The sequence below is a fragment of the Oncorhynchus clarkii genome, chromosome 14 (assembly GCF_045791955.1).
Source record: "Oncorhynchus clarkii lewisi isolate Uvic-CL-2024 chromosome 14, UVic_Ocla_1.0, whole genome shotgun sequence".
Taxonomy (NCBI): Eukaryota; Metazoa; Chordata; class Actinopteri; order Salmoniformes; family Salmonidae; genus Oncorhynchus; species Oncorhynchus clarkii.
In genome coordinates, this window is record NC_092160.1 from 33,378,967 (window position 1) to 33,398,199 (window position 19,233).

Consider the following 19,233-nt stretch of genomic DNA (forward strand, 5'->3'; position numbering starts at 1 on the left):
ACATTCAAATGGGGTGAGACGGGACAAGCTGGTACATTCAAATGGGGCGGGACGGGACAAGCTGGTACATTCAAATGGGGTGAGACAGGACAAGCTGGTACATTCAAATGGGGCAGGATGGGACAAGCTGGTACATTCAAATGGGGCAGGATGGGACAACCTGGTACATTCAAATGGGGCGAGACAGGACAAGCTGGTACATTCAAATGGGGCGAGACGGGACAAGCTGGTACATTCAAATGGGGCGGGATGGGACAAGCTGGTACATTCAAATCGGGTGAGACAGGACAAGCTGGTACATTCAAATGGGGCAGGATGGGACAAGCTGGTACATTCAAATGGGGCAGGATGGGACAACCTGGTACATTCAAATGGGGCGAGACAGGACAAGCTGGTACATTCAAATGGGGCGGGATGGGACAAGCTGGTACATTCAAATGGGGCAGGATGAGACAAGCTGGTACATTCAAATGGGGCGGGATGGGACAAGCTGGTACATTCAAATGGGGCAGGATGGGACAAGCTGGAACATTCAAATGGGGCGGGATGGGACAAGCTGGTACATTCAAATGGGACAAGCTGGTACATTCAAATGGGGAGAGATTGGACAGCTGTCAGCTCAGAGATTTGAACTTGCAACCTTCCAGTTACTAGTCCAACGCTCTAACCACTAGGCTACTGCCGCCGATTGGACAAGCTGGTACATTCAAATGTGATGCATAGCTACATATTCTGATTGATACATAGGTCTAGTGTGTAAACACATCTTCTTACCTCTTCATATTATATCTTAAATGGACTTTCCAAGTTAAATGCAGTGGCCATGTTTTAACCAGGACTTTGATCCCAATTCTTGGAACAGACAAACATCTATTTTCACATAATTCTTGAAAATTACCAGTTTTGTCCTGTGTGTTAATCTTACCTGGCTGAAGATAGCCTACGATTCGATATACTATACCTAACAAAAAATAAAAACCCAAAATGTAAAGTATTGGTTCCATGTTTCATGAGCTGAAATAAAAGATCCCAGAAATGTTCCAAATGCACAAAAATCTTATTTCTGTCAAATTTTGAGCACAAATTGGTTTACATCCCTGTTGGTGAGCATTTCTCCTTTGCCAAGATAATCCATCCACCTGACAGGTGTGGAATATCAAGAAGCTGATTAAACAGCATGATCATTACACAGGTACACCTTGTCCTGGGGACAATAAAAGGCGACCAAAATGTGAGGTTTTGTCACACAACACAATGCCACAGATGTCTCATGTTTTGCGGGGGCATGCAAGTGGCATGCTGACTGCAGGAATGTCCCCCAGAGCTGTTGCCAGAGAATTGAATGTTAATTTCTCTACCATAATCTGCCTCCAACGTCATTTTAGAGGATTTGGCAGTATGTCCAACCACCTCACAACAGCAGACCGTGTGTATGGTGTCGTGTGGGCGAGCGGTTTGCTGATGTCAACGTTGTAAACAGAGTGCCTCATGGTGGTGTTGGGGTTCTGGTAGGAGCAGACATGAGCTACAGACAACGAACAGATTTGTATTTTATCAATGGCAATTTGAATGCACAGAAATACCGTGATGAGATCCTGAGGCCCATTGTGAGGCCCATTTTTTTTTTAAAGGTATCTATGACCAACAGATACAAATCTGTATTTCCAGTCATGTGAAATCCATAGATTAAGGCCTAATTTATTTATTTAAATTGACTGATTTCTTCATATGAACTGTAATCTTTGAAATTGCTGGGATGTTGCGTTTTATATTTTTTGTTCAGTATATTTAGCTACTGTACATCCAGGCTACCACTGGGGAAAGATGGAGGAAGTGGATGCTGAGTTTGAATCAAGCACCGCGTCGAGCAAAGTTGGGAAAGACAAATGTTCTGAATGGACAACAGTCGTATTGAAAGCTGGAACAAAAAGGAAATGGTTTAAAATTGGGGAGTTGAGGATACGTGGGTTTAAAATTGGGGAGTTGAGGATACGTGTATGAATGATGATGAATCGCTTCTTGTTGGGATGTGTTTGTTGAGTATGGATGCATATGTGGGAGATGCATTTGAGGTGTCAAATGGTGAAATGGGACAAGAGGAGTCTGTCAGAGTGACCAGGAGTGTGAACAGGAACATTGTGGATCTAAATGTTTTTCCTCATCATCCTGGACTATCGGACCACCATTTTATTACGTTTGCAATCGCAACAAATAATCTGATCAAGCCCGGGATCATCTAAAGCCGTGCTATAAATTCTCGGACAACCCAACGATTCCTAGATGCCCTTCCAGACTCCCTCCACCTACCCAAGGACATCAGAGGACAAAAATCACTTAACCACCTAACTGAGGAACTCAATTTAACCTTCCGCAATACCCTAGATGTAGTCGCACGCCTAAAAACAAAAATAAATTGTCCTAAGAAACTAGCTCCCTGGTCTACAGAAAATACCCGAGCTCTGAAGCTTCCAGAACATTGGAACAGAAATGGCGCTACACCAAACTAGAAGTCTTCCGACCAGCTTGGAAAGACCGTACCGTGCAGTATCGAAGAGCCCTTACTGCTGCTCGAATCATCCTATTTTTCCAACTTAAGAGAGTAAGAACAATCCTAAATGTATTTCTGATACTGTCGCAAAACCAACTAAAAAGCAGCATTCCCCACGAGAGGATGGCTTTCACTTCAGCAGTGATGAATTCATTAACTTCTTTGACAAAAAGATCATGATCATTAGAAAGCAAATTATGGATTCCTCTTTGAATCTGCGAATTCCTCCAAAGCTCAGTTGTCCTGAGTCTGTACAACTCTGCCAGCACCTAGGATCAAGGGAGACACTCAAGTGTATTTATTGGAGTATCTTTACTTTCTATATTTTTTGACAATTTTTACTTTTACTTCACTACATTCCAAAATAAAAATAGTAACTTTTCCGTCCATACATTTTACCTGACACCCAAAAGTACTCATTACATGTTGAATGCTTAGCAGGACAGAAAATGATCTAATTCGCACACTTATCAAGAGAACATCCCTGGTCACCCCTACTGCCTCTGATCTGGTGGACTCACTAAACACAAGTGTTGGAGTGTGACCCTGGCTATCTGTAAAAAAAAAAAAAAAAAAACAAATTGTGCCATCTGGTTTGCTTAATATAAGGAATTTTAAATGATTCATACTTTTATTGTTGATACTTACCTCCACTACCGGTCAAAAGTTGTAGAACACTTACTCATTCAAGGGTTTTTCTTGATTTTTACTATTTTCTACATTGTAGAACTGTAACTCAGTAAAATCTTTGAAATTGCTGGGATGTTGCGTTTATATTTTTGTTCAGTATATTTACTGTATTCCCAGTCATGTGAAATGCATAGATTAAGGCCTCATTTATTTATTTGCGCCACTCGGGAGGCTCCATTCACAAACTTTTTTTATGCTTATCAATTGCCTTCAATTGAACAAAGTATCAAAAACAGGACTCTTAAAGAATGTAATTAAATGTTAATTGTATTTTTTTGATCACAGAAACAATGAGAAGAAAATATGGAAAAATAAATAATGAAATGTTAATTATCTAAAGCAACCTGTGTAATCATCTGCCAGAGAGTAGCCCCAATCGGCCCGAGCCCCAGGTAATAGAGGCCAGATAACTCTCACCGGAATCGGCCCGAGCTCAATCCCCACATCCTAGCCATAATGTAATACTGGAAACATGTATTCTGCCATGTCTGACTCTACGCCGAGTGCCCCAACTCTCAGCCGGAATCGGCCCAGATCCACTGTGCTAGCTGGGTGGTGTCCTGTGTGAATTTAAGTATGCTCCCTCTTATTCTCTCTCTCTCCGTCTCCCTACCTGCCTGGAGGACCTGAGCCCTAGGACAATGCATCGTCTCCTGGCTGTCCCCAGTCCACCTGGTCATGCTGCTGCTCCAGTTTCAACTGTTCTGCCTGCGGCTATGGAATCCTGACTTGTTCACCAGACTTGCTACCTTGTTCCGGACCTGCTGTTTTCGACTCTCTCCCGCTCTACCGCACCTGCTGGCTCGACCTCTGAATGCTCGGCTATGAAAAGCCAACTGACATTTACTCCTGATGTACTGACCTGTTTCACCCTCTACAACCACTGTGATTATTATTTGACCTTGTTGGTAATCTATGAACATTTGAACAGCTTGGAGAACAATGTCCTCTTATAATCTCTACCCAGCACAGCCAGAAGAGGACTGGCCACCCCTCCGAGCATGGTTCCTCTATAGATTTCTTCCTAGGTTCCTGCCTTTCTAGGGAGTTTTTCCTAGTCACCGTGCTTCTACATCTGCATTGCTTACTGTTTGTGGTTTTAGACTAGGTTTCTGTACAGCACTTTGTGACATTGGCTGATGTAAAAAGGGCTTTATAAATATATTTGATTTGAGTGGTCTTAAATTTGATTCATTGTATTTCTGAAGAACAGAGGAAAATTGCAGTGGGCCTCAAAAGAAGCCGGACTACAGAAGTTTAGTGTTTTGAACTTTGGAGTAGAACACCCGTCAAAGGAGTTCTCAGGCGTGACGACAGATGTTAAAAGTTGAATACCTGAAGAGAATTCCTGGTGTGGTTGGAGCCCGGCGTCTGACCCGCTGGGTGAATGGAGAGAAAGAAGAAAGTCTGTCGGCACAGTTGTTTTTTTGATAAAGAGCAAATACCTACGCATGTGAGGCTTGATTATGTAAGATTTACTACAAGAGCTTTCATCCCCAAACCACTGCAGTGTAAGAATTTTAAAGGATTTGGCCATGTTTCAAGTGTGTGCAAACGGATAGAGAATACTGAAGAACGCTGTGTAGAAGGACGAATCAAAATGTATTGATCACATACACATTAGCAGATGTTATTGTGGGTGTAGTGAAATGCTTGTGCTTCTAGCTCCGACAGTGCAGTAATATCTAACAAATTACATAACATATACCCAATACACACAAATCTAAGTAGTAATTAAGACTATACACATATGGACGAATGATGTCAGAGCAGAACGGACTAAGATATAGTATAGAAAACAGTATATACATACAGTGGGGCAAAAAAGTATTTAGTCAGCCACCAATTGTGCAAGTTCTCCCACTTAAAAAGATGAGAGAGGCCTGTAATTTTCATCATAGGTACACTTCAACTATGACAGACAAAATGAGAAAATAAAATCCAGAAAATCACATTGTAGGATTTTTTATGAATTTATTTGCAAATTATGGTGGAAAATAAGTATTTGGTCACCTACAAACAAGCAAGATTTCTGGCTCTCACAGACCTGTAACTTCTTCTTTAAGAGGCTCCTCTGTCCTCCACTCGTTACCTGTATTAATGGCACCTGTTTGAACTTGTTATAAGTATAAAAGACACCCGTCCACAACCTCAAACAGGCACACTCCAAACTCCACTATGGCCAAGACCAAAGAGCTGTCAAAGGACACCAGAAACACAATTGTAGACTTGCTCCAGGCTGGGAAGACTGAATCTGCAATAGGTAAGCAGCTTGGTTTGAAGAAATCAACTGTGGGAGCAATTATTAGGAAATGGAAGACATACAAGACCACTGATAATCTCCCTCGATCTGTGCAAGATCTCACCCCGTGGGGTCAAAATTATCACAAGAACGGTGAGCAAAAATCCCAGAACCACACGGGGGGACCTAGTGAATGACCTGCAGAGAGCTGGGACCAAAGTAGCAAAGCCTACCATCAGTAACACACTACGCCACCAGGGACTCAAATCCTGCAGTGCCAGATGTGTCCCCCTGCTTAAGCCAGTACATGTCCAGGCCCGTCTGAAGTTTGCTAGAGAGCATTTGGATGATCCAGATGAAGATTAGGATAATGTCATATGGTCAGATGAAACCAAAATATAACTTTTTGGTAAAAACTCAACTCGTTGTGTTTGGAGTACAAAGAATGCTGAGTTGCATCCAAAGAACACCATACCTACTGGGAAGCATGGGGGTGAAAACATCATGCTTTGGGGATGTTTTTCTGCAAAGGGACCAGGACGACTGATCCGTGTAAAGGAAAGAATGAATAGGGCCATGTATCGTGAGATTTTGAGTGAAAACCTCCTTCCATCAGCAAGGGCATTGAAGATGAAACGTGGCTGGGTCTTTCAGCATGACAATGATCCCATACACACCGCCCGGGCAACGAAGGAGTGCCTTCGTAAGAAGCATTTCAAGGTCCTGGAGTGGCCTAACCAGTCTCCAGATCTCAACCCCATAGAAATCTTTGGAGGGAGTGTTGCCCAGCAACAGCCCCAAAACATCATTGCTCTAGAGGAGATCTGCATGGAGGAATGGGCCAAAATACCAGCAACAGTGTGTGAAAACTTTGTGAAGACTTACAGAAAACGTTTGACCTCTGTCATTGCCAACAAAGTGTATATAACAAAGTATTGAGATAAACTTTTGTTATTGACCAAATACTTATTTTCCACCATAATTTACAAATAAATTCATAAAAAATCCTACAATGTGATTTTCTGTATTTTTTTTTCTCTTTTTGTCTGTCATAGTTGAAGTGTACCTATGATGAAAATTACAGGCCTCTCTCATCTTTTTAAGTGGGAGAACTTGCACAATTGGTGGCTGACTAAATACTTTTTTGCCCCACTGTATGAGATGAGTAATGCCAGATATGTTAACATTATTAAGTGAATGAGATACTGTAGAATAGTATAGAAAACAGTATATACATATGAGATGAGTAATGACAGATATGTTAACATTATTAAGTGAATGAGATACTGTAGAATAGTATAGAAAACAGTATATACATACATATGAGATGAGTAATGCCAGATATGGTGGGGATCTTAATCATTTGGACCAACTACAGATATGAGATATGGCCGTGGGGATGATTCCCCCAAGGGCATAAGGCTGAGGGTTTAGGGCCGAGGGCTGTCTACTTTGACTTTGAAATGCAGCCAATGACTTCACATCTGAATACTTGCAAGGGGTACTGGCGCCGGGAAACCCGCCCTCCCAGGCTCCTCTTGAACCTGTTCTAGGGATCAGATCTCTGTTTTAAAAAATAAAATAAAAATTACAGAAAAATTTGTTTTGTTTATTTATTTATTGGTCGTTTTTTGATAATCCTGTTTCCATCCCGCACAAGTTGGCGGCGGGATGCACATCCAATTGTGTGATCGGCAATATACCATAGAAGAAGAAGGCTACCGTTGGCCAATGATGACCTCTGGCTGTGCATAGCTACTGTAAGTGATACACAAGTTGCAGTACCTCGTCTTCGCCAACAGGTTGCACTGCGTGTTGTAAACAGTGAGATCTCCATTTTGTGTGTTTTTTCCTAGAGGTTAGCGCTTACTTTCATTTTTGGCTGTGAACGACACAGCTAATTCCGTGATTTTCGGGTGCACTTTTATACCTAACACATTGGATTGGATGATCCGATTAATGACTTGCTTATTCGTGTCCTGCTACGATTCGCAAGGAGAACGCAATCAGATGTTTTCGTGTTTCTGGCCCATTTGCGAGCAAAATAACACCAAAACAAGAACAACAATGTCAGACGATGCATGGAGTCACATCCAGCTACCAAACGCCTGAGGGGTAGGCAAACGCTTTAGATTTAGAGATTAAATAGATTTTTTAAAGTAATACAATGTGCCATACATTCATTTGGAATTAATAACTAGATATGAATTGTTAGCTACTAGCCAGCTCAACATGTCACTCAACGAGATGTTTGGGGGGAGGCGCATTTACAGGCGCGAACGTTTGCTAACTAATTTAACGGGAGCGAAGTTACTTGGCTGGCTGGCTGGCTCGCTGTTACAAAATAGAAGAACACGCGGGTTAATTAGTTAGGTTGCATAAACACTTATTTCAATAAATATGGCATTCAATTATAACTTTTTGTTGTGGTTTTCAAATAATTAAGTCAAGGAAGGGAATAGTTAGCCACTTAACGTTAACTAGGTAGTAAACTAGCTAATATCTAATAACAAAATGCGCGCCCCAGCAGCAGGCACCTTTGGAGAATTCAGTATTTATTTATTTATTGAACCTTTATTTAACTAGGAGAGTCAGTTAAGAACAGATTCTTATTTACAATGACTGTTTACCCCGGGCCAGACCCGGACGACGCTGGGCCAGTTGTGCGCCACCCAACTGATTCGAACCAGGGATTGCACTGAGATACAATGCCTTAGACCACTGCGCCACTCAGCAACCCCATTTAAAAGTAGCTATTTATTCATTGAGAACATAATAGTTGGGAAAATGTTTTAGATACAGCTACTAGGTCTAACTTGCCACGTGTGTAGTATGTTTGTGTCTATACACTCAGGCAGGCTATTTGGTACATGTCCATGCAGGTTTATATTAGCCTACATGTGGCAGACACCAATCTAGTGCCTCACCAGGGGTATATTCATTATGCCGATTCTGTTGCAAAATGTTTTGTAATGAACTATTTTGGACAAATTCAGGTAGGTCCCTCCCCGCTTTGTTCTGTTAGCTTCCATTAGATACTTAAAATGGTAAACGGTTTCCATTTCGAGACATAATGAATACACCCTAGAATCCATGCTAATGACATTATCTACTCCCTTCCCCCTCTCTACCCAGGATTGTAAGATGGGTCAAGGAGGAGTGAAGAGCAGGAGTAACAAAAACAACAGCAGAGTTAGGCGTCGTGTGATAGAAAACCCCTCAGAGGGAACCCTTCTCAACTACGCTCCCAACATGTCCGTTGCCTTGGAAACCACCATTGCGCCTTGTTCCTTCGATCCAGCCAACTGATGCAACCAGGTGACGTGCCCAGCGGAACCAGTAACAGACCTTACCTCAGCCTCCGCCACCGCTCCGTGGGCCTCTACCTGGAATACCCAGAGCCTCCCGCCACAAAGGTACTGCCCACACACTCTGGTCTCTACCCACACACTCTGGTCTCTACCCACACACTCTGGTCTCTACCCACACATGCTGGACTCTACCCACACACTCTGGACTCTACCCACACCCTCTGGTCTCTACCCACACCCTCTGGTCTCTACCCACACCCTCTGGTCTCTACCCACACACTCTGGTCTCTACCCACACACTCTGGTCTCTACCCACACACTCTGGTCTCTACCCACACACTCTGGTCTCTACCCACACACGCTGGACTCTACTCACACACTCTGGTCTCTACCCACACTCTCTGGTCTCTACCCACACACTCTGGACTCTACCCCCCCACACACACACTCTGGACTCAAATCAAATAAGAGCTGGTGCTCTCATGCATGCTTCAGTGTTGCTTGCCTCGAAGCGAGCATAAAAGGCATGTAGCTCGTCTGGTAGGCTACGGTCACTGGGCACCTCACGTCTGGGTTTCCCTTTGTAGTCCGTAATAGTTTTCAAGCCCTGCCACATCCGACGAGCATCAGAGCCGGTGTAGTAGGATTTAATCTTAATCCTGTATTGACGCTTTGCCTGTTTGATGGTTCGTCTGAGGGTGTAGCAGAATTTCTTATAAGCGTCCCGATTAGTTATCCCGCTCCTTGAAAGCGGCAGCTCTAGCCTTTAGCTCGGTGCTGTCTTTTTTGTTGTCTTTTATCTATGGCTTCTGGTTGGGATATGCACGTACGGGCACTGTGGGGATGATGTCATCGATGCACTTATTGATGAAGCCGGTGACTGAGGTGGTATACTCCTCGATGCCACTTGGTGAATCCCGGAACATATTCCAGTCTGTGCTATAGCAAAACAGTCCTGTAGTGTAGCATCCACGTCATCTTACCACTTCCGTATTGATCGAGTCACTGGTACTTCCTGCTTCCGTTTTTTGATTTTAGCAGGAATCAGGAGGATACAATTTTGGTCAGATTTACCAAATGGTGGGTGAGGGAGAGCTTTGTATGTGTCTCTGTGTGTGGAGTAAAGGTGATCTGGAGTAGGTTTTCCTCTGGTTGCACATGTGACATGCTGGTAGAAATGCGGTAAAACAGATTTTAGTTTGCCTGCATTAAAGTCCCCGGCCACTAGGAGCGCTGCTTTATGGATGAGCATGTTCTTGTTTGCTCATGGCCTTGTACAGCTTGTTGAGTGCGGTCTTAGTGCCAGAATCGGTTTGTGGTGGTAAATAGACGGCTATGAAAAATATAGATAAACTCTTGATAGATTGTGTGGTCTACAGTTTATCATGAGATACTCTACCTCAGACGAGGACTACCTCGAGACTTCTTTAATATTAGACATTGTGCACCACCTGTTATTGACAAATGGTCACAGACCCCACTGCTCGTCTTACCAGACGTAGCTGTTCTGTCCTGCCGATATATGGAAAACCCAGCCAACTGTATATTATCCGTGTCTTTGTTCAGCCACGACTCAGTGAAACAATATATTACAGTTTTTAATGTCCCGTTGGTAGGATAGTCTCGAACGGAGCTCATCCAGTTTATTCTCCGGTGATTGCACGTTGGCCAAAAGAATGGATGGTAAAGGTGGGTTACCTACGCTGGACTCTTTTCTACTTCCTGTATATAGCCATGTTATTTTCTACTTCCTGTATGTAGCCATGTTATTTTCTACTTCCTGTATGTAGCCATGTTATTTTCTACTGTCTGTATATAGCCATGTTATTTTCTACTGTCTGTATATAGCCATGTTATTTTCTACTGTCTGTCTATAGCCATGTTATGTTCTACTTCCTGTATGTAGCCATGTTATGTTCTACTTCCTGTATGTAGCCATGTTATGTTCTACTTCCTGTATGTAGCCATGTTATTTTCTACTGTCTGTCTATAGCCATGTTATTTTCTACTGTCTGTCTATAGCCATGTTATGTTCTACTTCCTGTATGTAGCCATGTTATGTTCTACTTCCTATATATAGCCATGTTATTTTTTACTCCCTATATATAGCCATGTTATGTTCTACTTCCTGTATATAGCCATGTTATTTACTACTCTCTGTCTATAGCCATGTTATTTTCTACTCATTATTTTTATTCGTTATTCACTGTGTATTTATTCCTCGTTTCATCATTTTCAATATCTTTTTTTTAATCTTCTCTTTAACTCTGCATTGTTGGAAAAGGATCCGTAAGTAAGTGTTTCACTTCGTAGAAAACAGCATTTCACTGTTGTGTACAAACCATGAGACAAATTCAATTTAGGAAAGGGTCAATGCCATTCCAGTTCAGTAATGCAGGATTTTTTTCTCATAGAGAACTATTATTATTATTATTATTAACTATTGAGATGTCAGGTTACTTCCTGAATTTACAGATCTTCTTTCCTTTTTTCCCCCCTTTACAATGATTTCCCATCTGATACTAAAACAGTATTTCTTCTTATCTAATCTTAGGTTTGTACAAAGGACCAGAGAGCCCAGACCCAGCATACCTACATGTTCCTGAGAATCTGACTCTTCATCCTCGGGGAGACCTACTCCTGCCTGGAAAACAGCTGACTTCCACCGCTCCACACACAGCATGGACTCCCTAATCGGGGACTCAGACCCCAACCTGTTCCCCATGTCCATGAGGACAGAGACAGCCTTCTCCCGGGTCCAGAACCCTATGGATATGGACCAGGAAGGGTACGTTGGAAAAGACCAGAAACTGTTCAGCGACAACACTCTGGATCTCCTCCAGGACTTTGAGTTGACAGGCTCCCCCTCAGACTTTTACGTAGGGGACGACGCCTTCCTCTCCTCCCTGGCTGATGACACTCTCCTGGGGGATGAGAGCCAGGATCGTGGGGTCTCCAACTCCACCTCCAAGCCAGCTGCTACTATGACCAATAGTGGTAGTTTTAGCGGTTCCAACACCACCACATTGAATGGTAGCAGTCTACTAGCATGTCAGGATGAGTCCAACTCCAGCACCTCTATGACAACCACCGCCACTTTCCCCATGGTGAAGATGGAGAAGGAATCTGGCTTCATCCAGCTGTGTACTCCAGGGGTGATCAAACAGGAGAAGACGTCGGCCATGCTTAGCTCCTCCTGCCAGATGAGTGGTAGTACCGGCGGCTCCACTTCCTCCTCCCCCTCAGAGCTGTCCAGCCTCAGCCCCATCTCCATCTGTGGGGTGAGCACCTCTGGAGTACAGAGCTACCACTTTGGAGGCAACAGCAGCATTAACACCCCCTTGGCTTCCACTACCAGTGGAGCTTCTCCGCAGAAGGACCAGAAGCCCTCGGTGTTCAGCCTGTATCCTCCGCTGGTGACAGTAGGAGAGGCCTGGAACAACATTAGCTATGGGGATGGAGCTTCTGGAATGCAAGGCCTCTCCAGCCCTACCTCCGCTTTCTCCAGCAGCTATGCCAGGTAAGGAGGAGAACTGAAGGAATGTGGCTAATAGAGAACAGTCCTGTAGTTGGTCAGGTGGTGGTGGTATGGCCAGTCTGCTGCAGTGAGAGGGTGAGGCTGGTGTCACATTGCTATGTAGAGAACTGTGGAATAGGACTGACAGCAGGGCTCTTGGTTTGTAAACATGTAAAGACAACTTGGTCCAGTCAGTTGGTTAGTTTGAAACTGAATTGAAAAGGGTTAGAGATTATCCTAGTGTTTAAACTTTTTTACATTTTTTTGAACATGATTTATTTTTCTCCTCTTGCTTGTATCGACATGCCTTAAATCACTTTGTGTCAACTGTGCAGGGGAGTGAAATATCACAGACTAATAGTGTAGCCCCTTTCACCAACTAGGATAGTAGGAAGTGGGTCATGTGTTCTCTGATACCATAATGGTGTCTTACTTCAGGCGTTTTTAGAAATGTTTGCTAAACAATTACCACACCTCACAGGTTGTGCGGTCCCAAATGGCACCCTATTCCAGAGTTTTTATGTTCTGGTCCAAAGTAAAGTAATGCACTATATAGGCAATAGAGAGCTATTTGGGACACACCTATAGTTCCGGAACAGTAGACCACTGCCCTACAGAGCTCTGGGGAATAGAGGCAACAATCTGTTCTATGTAGGCCTGGCTCGGGGAATTCCACTTTAACCTCAGAGACATGTCATTGTCAGAACATCTACGGACCTGTTCTACAACACAGTGCTTTGTCTGCCAACTCTCTGTTTTTTAAATTACAGCTACAGCTATACTAGTATAGACTAGTTAGTATAGAGCTATACTAGTATAGACTTGTTAGTATAGAGCTATACTAGTATAGACTAGTTAGTGTATAGAGCTATACTAGTATAGACTAGTTAGTGTATAGAGCTATACTAGTATAGACTAGTTAGTGTATGGAGCTATACTAGTATAGACTAGTTAGTATAGAGAGATAGACTAGTTAGTATAGAGCTATACTAGTATAGACTAGTTAGTATAGAGCTATACTAGTATAGACTAGTTAGTATAGAGCTATACTAGTATAGACTAGTTAGTATAGAGCTATACTAGTATAGACTAGTTAGAGTATAGAGCTATACTAGTATAGACTAGTTAGTGTATAGAGCTATACTAGTATAGACTAGTTAGTGTATAGAGCTATACTAGTATAGACTAGTTAGTATAGAGAGCTATACTAGTATAGACTAGTTAGTATAGAGAGATAGACTAGTTAGTATAGAGAGCTATACTAGTATAGACTAGTTAGTGTAGAGAGCTATACTAGTATAGACTAGTTAGTATATAGAGCTATACTAGTATAGACTAGTTAGTGTATAGAGCTATACTAGTATAGACTCGTTAGTATAGAGAGCTATATTAGTATAGACTAGTTAGTATAGAGAGATAGACTAGTTAGTATAGAGAGCTATACTAGTATAGACTAGTTAGTGTATAGAGCTATACTAGTGTAGACTAGTTAGTGTATAGAGATATACTAGTATAGACTAGTTAGTGTATGGAGCTATACTAGTATAGACTAGTTAGTATATAGAGCTATACTAGAATATACTAGTTAGTGTATAGAGCTATACTAGTGTAGACTAGTTAGCGTATAGAGCTATACTAGTGTAGACTAGTTAGCGTATAGAGCTATACTAGTGTAGACTAGTTAGCGTATAGAGCTATACTAGTGTAGACTAGTTAGCGTATAGAGCTATACTAGTATAGACTAGTTAGTGTATAGAGCTATAATAGAATAGACTAGTTAGTATAGAGAGCTATACTAGTATAGACTAGTTAGCGTATAGAGCTATACTAGTGTAGACTAGTTAGCGTATAGAGCTATACTAGTGTAGACTAGTTAGCGTATAGAGCTATACTAGTGTAGACTAGTTAGCGTATAGAGCTATACTAGTATAGACTAGTTAGTGTATAGAGCTATAATAGAATAGACTAGTTAGTATAGAGAGCTATACTAGTATAGACTAGTTAGCGTATAGAGCTATACTAGTGTAGACTAGTTAGCGTATAGAGCTATACTAGTATAGACTAGTTAGTGTATAGAGCTATAATAGAATTGACTAGTTAGTATAGAGAGCTATACTAGAATAGACTAGTTAATATAGAGAGCTATACTAGAATAGACTAGTTAATATAGAGAGCTATACTAGAATAGACTAGTTAATATAGAGAGCTATACTAGAATAGACTAGTTAGTATAGAGAGCTATACTTGTATAGACTAGTTAGTATATAGAGCTATACTAGAATAGACTAGTTAGTATAGAGAGCTATACTAGAATAGACTAGTTAGTATAGAGAGCTATACTAGTATAGACTAGTTAGTATAGAGAGCTATACTAGTATATCAAATCAACGTTTATTTGTCACGTGCGCCGAATACACGTGCGCCGCAAAGCACTCCCACAACATGATGCTGCCACCCCCTTGCTTCACGGTTGGGATGGAGTTCTTCGGCTTGCAAGCATCTCCCTTTTTCTTCCAAACATAACGATGGTAATTCTGGCCAAACAGTTCTATTTTTGTTTCATCAGACCAGAGGACATTTCTCCAAAAAGTATGATATTTGTCCCCATGTGCAGTTGCAAACCGTAGTCTGGCTTTTTTATGGAGGTTTTGGAGCAGTGGCTTCTTCCTTGCTGAGTGGCCTTTCAGGTTATGTCGATATAGGACTCGTTTTGCTCTGGATATAGATACTTTTGTACCTGTTTCCTTCAGCATCTTCACAAGTTCCTTTGCCGTTGTTCTGTGATTGATTTGCACTTTTCGCACCAAAGTACGTTCTAGAGGTCGACCGATTTATGATTTTTCAACACCGATACCGATTATTGGAGGACCAAAGAAAGCCGATAATGACAATTACAACAATACTGAGTGAACACTTTTATTTTAACTTAATATAAATACATCAATCAATTAAATTTAGCCTCAAATAAATAATTAAACATGTTCAATTTGGTTTAAATAATGCAAAAACAAAGTGTTGGAGAAGAAAGTAAAAGTTCAATATGTGCCATGTAAGAAAGCTAACGTTTAAGTTCCTTGCTCAGAACATGAGAACATATGAAAGCTGGTGGTTCCTTTTAACATGAGTCTTCAATATTCCCAGTTAAGAAGTTTTAGGTTGAGGTTATTATAGGAATTATAGGACTATTTTTCTCTATACCATTTGCATTTCATATACCTTTGACTATTGGATGTTCTTATAGGCACTTTAGTATTGCCAACTCTATTAGCGCGCACCCTGCTAACTAGTTAGCCATTTCACATCGGTTACACCACCCTATTCTCGGGAGTTGATAGGCTTGAAGTCATAAACAACGCAATGCGAAGCATTGCGAAGAGCTGCTGGCAAACGAATGACAGTGCTGTTTGAATGAATGCTTACGAGACTGCTGCTGCCTACCACCGCTCAGTCAGACTGCTCTATCAAATATCAGTTCATAGACTTAATTATACCATAATAGCACACAGTAATAAGAGCCTTAGGTGATTAATTTGGTCAAATCCGTATAAATAAAAAATAAAACAATGAATAAAATAATTCATTGTAAGCTAATTGACTTATGCTTGTCTGTTCTGTTAGCCAAATAGCCTTGAACTTCTGCTGCCATCTAATGAAACACGAAGCTATTTTCTGCCGAAAGTGCTGCATTCATTTATGTTGCGTGAAGAAAAACTATAGTTGCACGTGAAGGATCACTCTACTGAATAAAAAAACAACAGTTGACTTTCAATATAAAACGCAGGTGAAATGGCGTTTAAAAAAAGTCTGCATTTTGAAAATGCTCATTGCTGAAAGCTAATGTGACCCATTGCCGCTGATGTAGAAATAGCTTTTGGAAAGGGTCCAAAGTAGTGCACTGTATAAGGAGCCCTTTCAGACAGCTGAGTCGTGGGTTATAAGGGTGAGGCATGAAATCATTTCACTGGCAGGTAAAGAATCAAAAACAGAGCTGAGAGACAAGCATGTCTAAGCGTGTCTAAGCGTGTGTAAGTATTAGTGCCAGCTTGTAATGGCTAACGACAGACACCTAGGAACAACACCAAACCCTGAGGCCAAACTTACATAAAGGGTGCGTTCCAGACCGTCTTTACTACAGGTGTGCAGATCATCAGCCTCATGACCGACAGAGGAACAGACCAAACCCTGAGGCCAAACTTACATAAAGGGTGCGTTCCAGACCGTCTTTACTACAGCTGACCTCACAACACCTGACGAAGTAAATTTATCTCTGCCGGAAGTGGACCCACATGAATATGATATTATCAATCTGTCCTAATTAAATCGGCCATTCCGATTAATCTGTCTACCTCTAGTACGTTCATCTCTATGAGACAGAATGCGTCTCCTTCCTGAGCGGTATGACGTCTGTGTGGTCCTATGGTGTTTATACTTGCGTACTAATGTTTGTACAGATGAACGTGGTACCTTCAGGCGTTTGGAAATTGCTCCCAAGGATGAACCAGGCTGATTTATTTTCTTTTCCCATGATGTCATGCAGAGAGGCACTGAGTTCGAAGGTAGGCCTTGAAATACATCCACAGGTACACCTCCAATTCACTCAAATTATGTCAATTAGCCTATCAGAAGCTTCTAAAGCCATGACATCATTTTCATAAATTTCCAAGCTGTTTAAAGGCACAGTCAACTTAGTGTAGGTAAACTTCTGACCCACTGGAATTGTGAAACTGAATTATAAGTAAAATAATCTGTCTGTAAACAATTGTTGGAAAAATTACTTGGCGTGGTTGAAAAACAAATTTTAATGACTCCAACCAAAGTGTATGTAAACTTCCGACTTCAACTGTACAGCTACACCTCTATAGACTAGTTATTGTGTACAGTTAGGCCTACAGCTATACTAGTGTAAACAATTAGTATATACAGCTATACTACTATAGACTAGTTATTGTGTACAGTTAGGTCTACAGCTACACTAGTATAGACTAGTTATTGTGTACAGTTATGTCTACAGCTACACTAGTATAGACTAGTTATTGTGTACAGTTAGGTCTACAGCTATACTAGTGTAGACTAGTTAGTATATACAGCTATGCTAGTGTAGACTAGTTAGTATATACAGCTATACTAGTGTAAACTAGTTAGGTCTACAGCTATACTAGTGTAGACTAGTTAGGTCTACAGCTATGCTAGTGTAGACTAGTTAGTATATACAGCTATACTAGTATAGACTAGTTAGGTCTACAGCTATACTAGTGTAGACTAGTTAGTATATACAGCTATACTAGTATATACTAGTTAGGTCTACAGCTATACTAGTGTAGACTAGTTAGTATATACAGCTATACTAGTATAGACTAGTTAGTATATACAGCTATACTAGTATAGACTAGTTAGGTCTACAGCTATACTAGTATAGACCTATATACAGCTATACTAGTATAGACTAGTTAGGTCTACAGCTATACTAGTGTAGACTAGTTAGTATATACAGCTATACTAGTATAGACTAGTTAGTATATACAGCTATACTAGTATAGACTAGTTAGGTCTACAGCTATACTAGTATAGACTAGTTAGGTCTACAGCTATGCTAGTGTAGACTAGTTAGTATATACAGCTATACTAGTGTAAACTAGTTAGGTCTACAGCTATACTAGTATAGACTAGTTAGTATATACAGCTATACTAGTATAGACTAGTTAGGTCTACAGCTATACTAGTATAGACTAGTTAGGTCTACAGCTATACTAGTATAGACTAGTTAGGTCTACAGCTATGCTAGTGTAGACTAGTTAGTATATACAGCTATACTAGTGTAAACTAGTTAGGTCTACAGCTATGCTAGTGTAGACTAGTTAGTATATACAGCTATACTAGTGTAAACTAGTTAGGTCTACAGCTATGCTAGTGTAGACTAGTTAGTATATACAGCTATACTAGTGTAAACTAGTTAGGTCTACAGCTATACTAGTATAGACTAGTTAGGTCTACAGCTATACTAGTATAGACTAGTTAGGTCTACAGCTATACTAGTATAGACTAGTTAGGTCTACAGCTATACTAGTATAGACTAGTTAGGTCTACAGCTATACTAGTATAGACTAGTTAGGTCTACAGCTATACTAGTGTAAACTAGTTAGGTCTACAGCTATACTAGTATAGACTAGTTAGTATATACAGCTATACTAGTATAGACTAGTTAGGTCTACAGCTATACTAGTATAGACTAGTTAGGTCTACAGCTATACTAGTATAGACTAGTTAGGTCTACAGCTATACTAGTATAGACTAGTTAGGTCTACAGCTATACTAGTGTAAACTAGTTAGGTCTACAGCTATACTAGTGTAAACTAGTTAGGTCTACAGCTATACTAGTATAGACTAGTTAGTATATACAGCTATACTAGTATAGACTAGTTAGGTCTACAGCTATACTAGTATAGACTAGTTAGGTCTACAGCTATACTAGTATAGACTAGTTAGGTCTAGAGCTATACTAGTGTAAACTAGTTAGGTCTACAGCTATACTAGTATAGACTAGTTAGGTCTACAGCTATACTAGTATAGACTAGTTAGGTCTAGAGCTATACTAGTGTAAACTAGTTAGGTCTACAGCTATACTAGTATAGACTAGTTAGTATATACAGCTATACTAGTATAGACTAGTTAGGTCTACAGCTATACTAGTATAGACTAGTTAGGTCTACAGCTATACTAGTATAGACTAGTTAGGTCTACAGCTATACTAGTATAGACTAGTTAGGTCTACAGCTATACTAGTGTAGACTAGTTAGGTCTACAGCTATACTAGTGTAGACTAGTTAGGTCTACAGCTATACTAGTGTAGACTAGTTAGGTCTACAGCTATACTAGTATAGACTAGTTAGGTCTACAGCTATACTAGTATAGACTAGTTAGGTCTACA

The 19,233-nt window shown here is 40.9% G+C and overlaps 1 protein-coding gene across 2 annotated transcripts in view; it reads left to right on the forward strand.

The window, feature by feature from the left end:
* Positions 1-7,287: 7,287 nt before the first annotated feature.
* Positions 7,288-19,233, forward strand: part of LOC139366530 (nuclear receptor subfamily 3, group C, member 1 (glucocorticoid receptor)) — a 63,293-nt gene continuing 51,347 nt past the window's right edge. Inside the window, exons 1-3 of one of the 2 annotated variants that reach the window (XM_071104135.1) lie at positions 7,288-7,595; positions 8,616-8,896; positions 11,346-12,311. In XM_071104135.1, coding sequence (XP_070960236.1) covers positions 11,473-12,311 — 839 coding nt within the window. In that variant the 5' untranslated portion in view covers positions 7,288-7,595; positions 8,616-8,896; positions 11,346-11,472. The remainder of the gene's footprint in view (positions 7,596-8,615; positions 8,897-11,345; positions 12,312-19,233) is intronic. The other variant, XM_071104136.1, reaches the window with a different exon arrangement.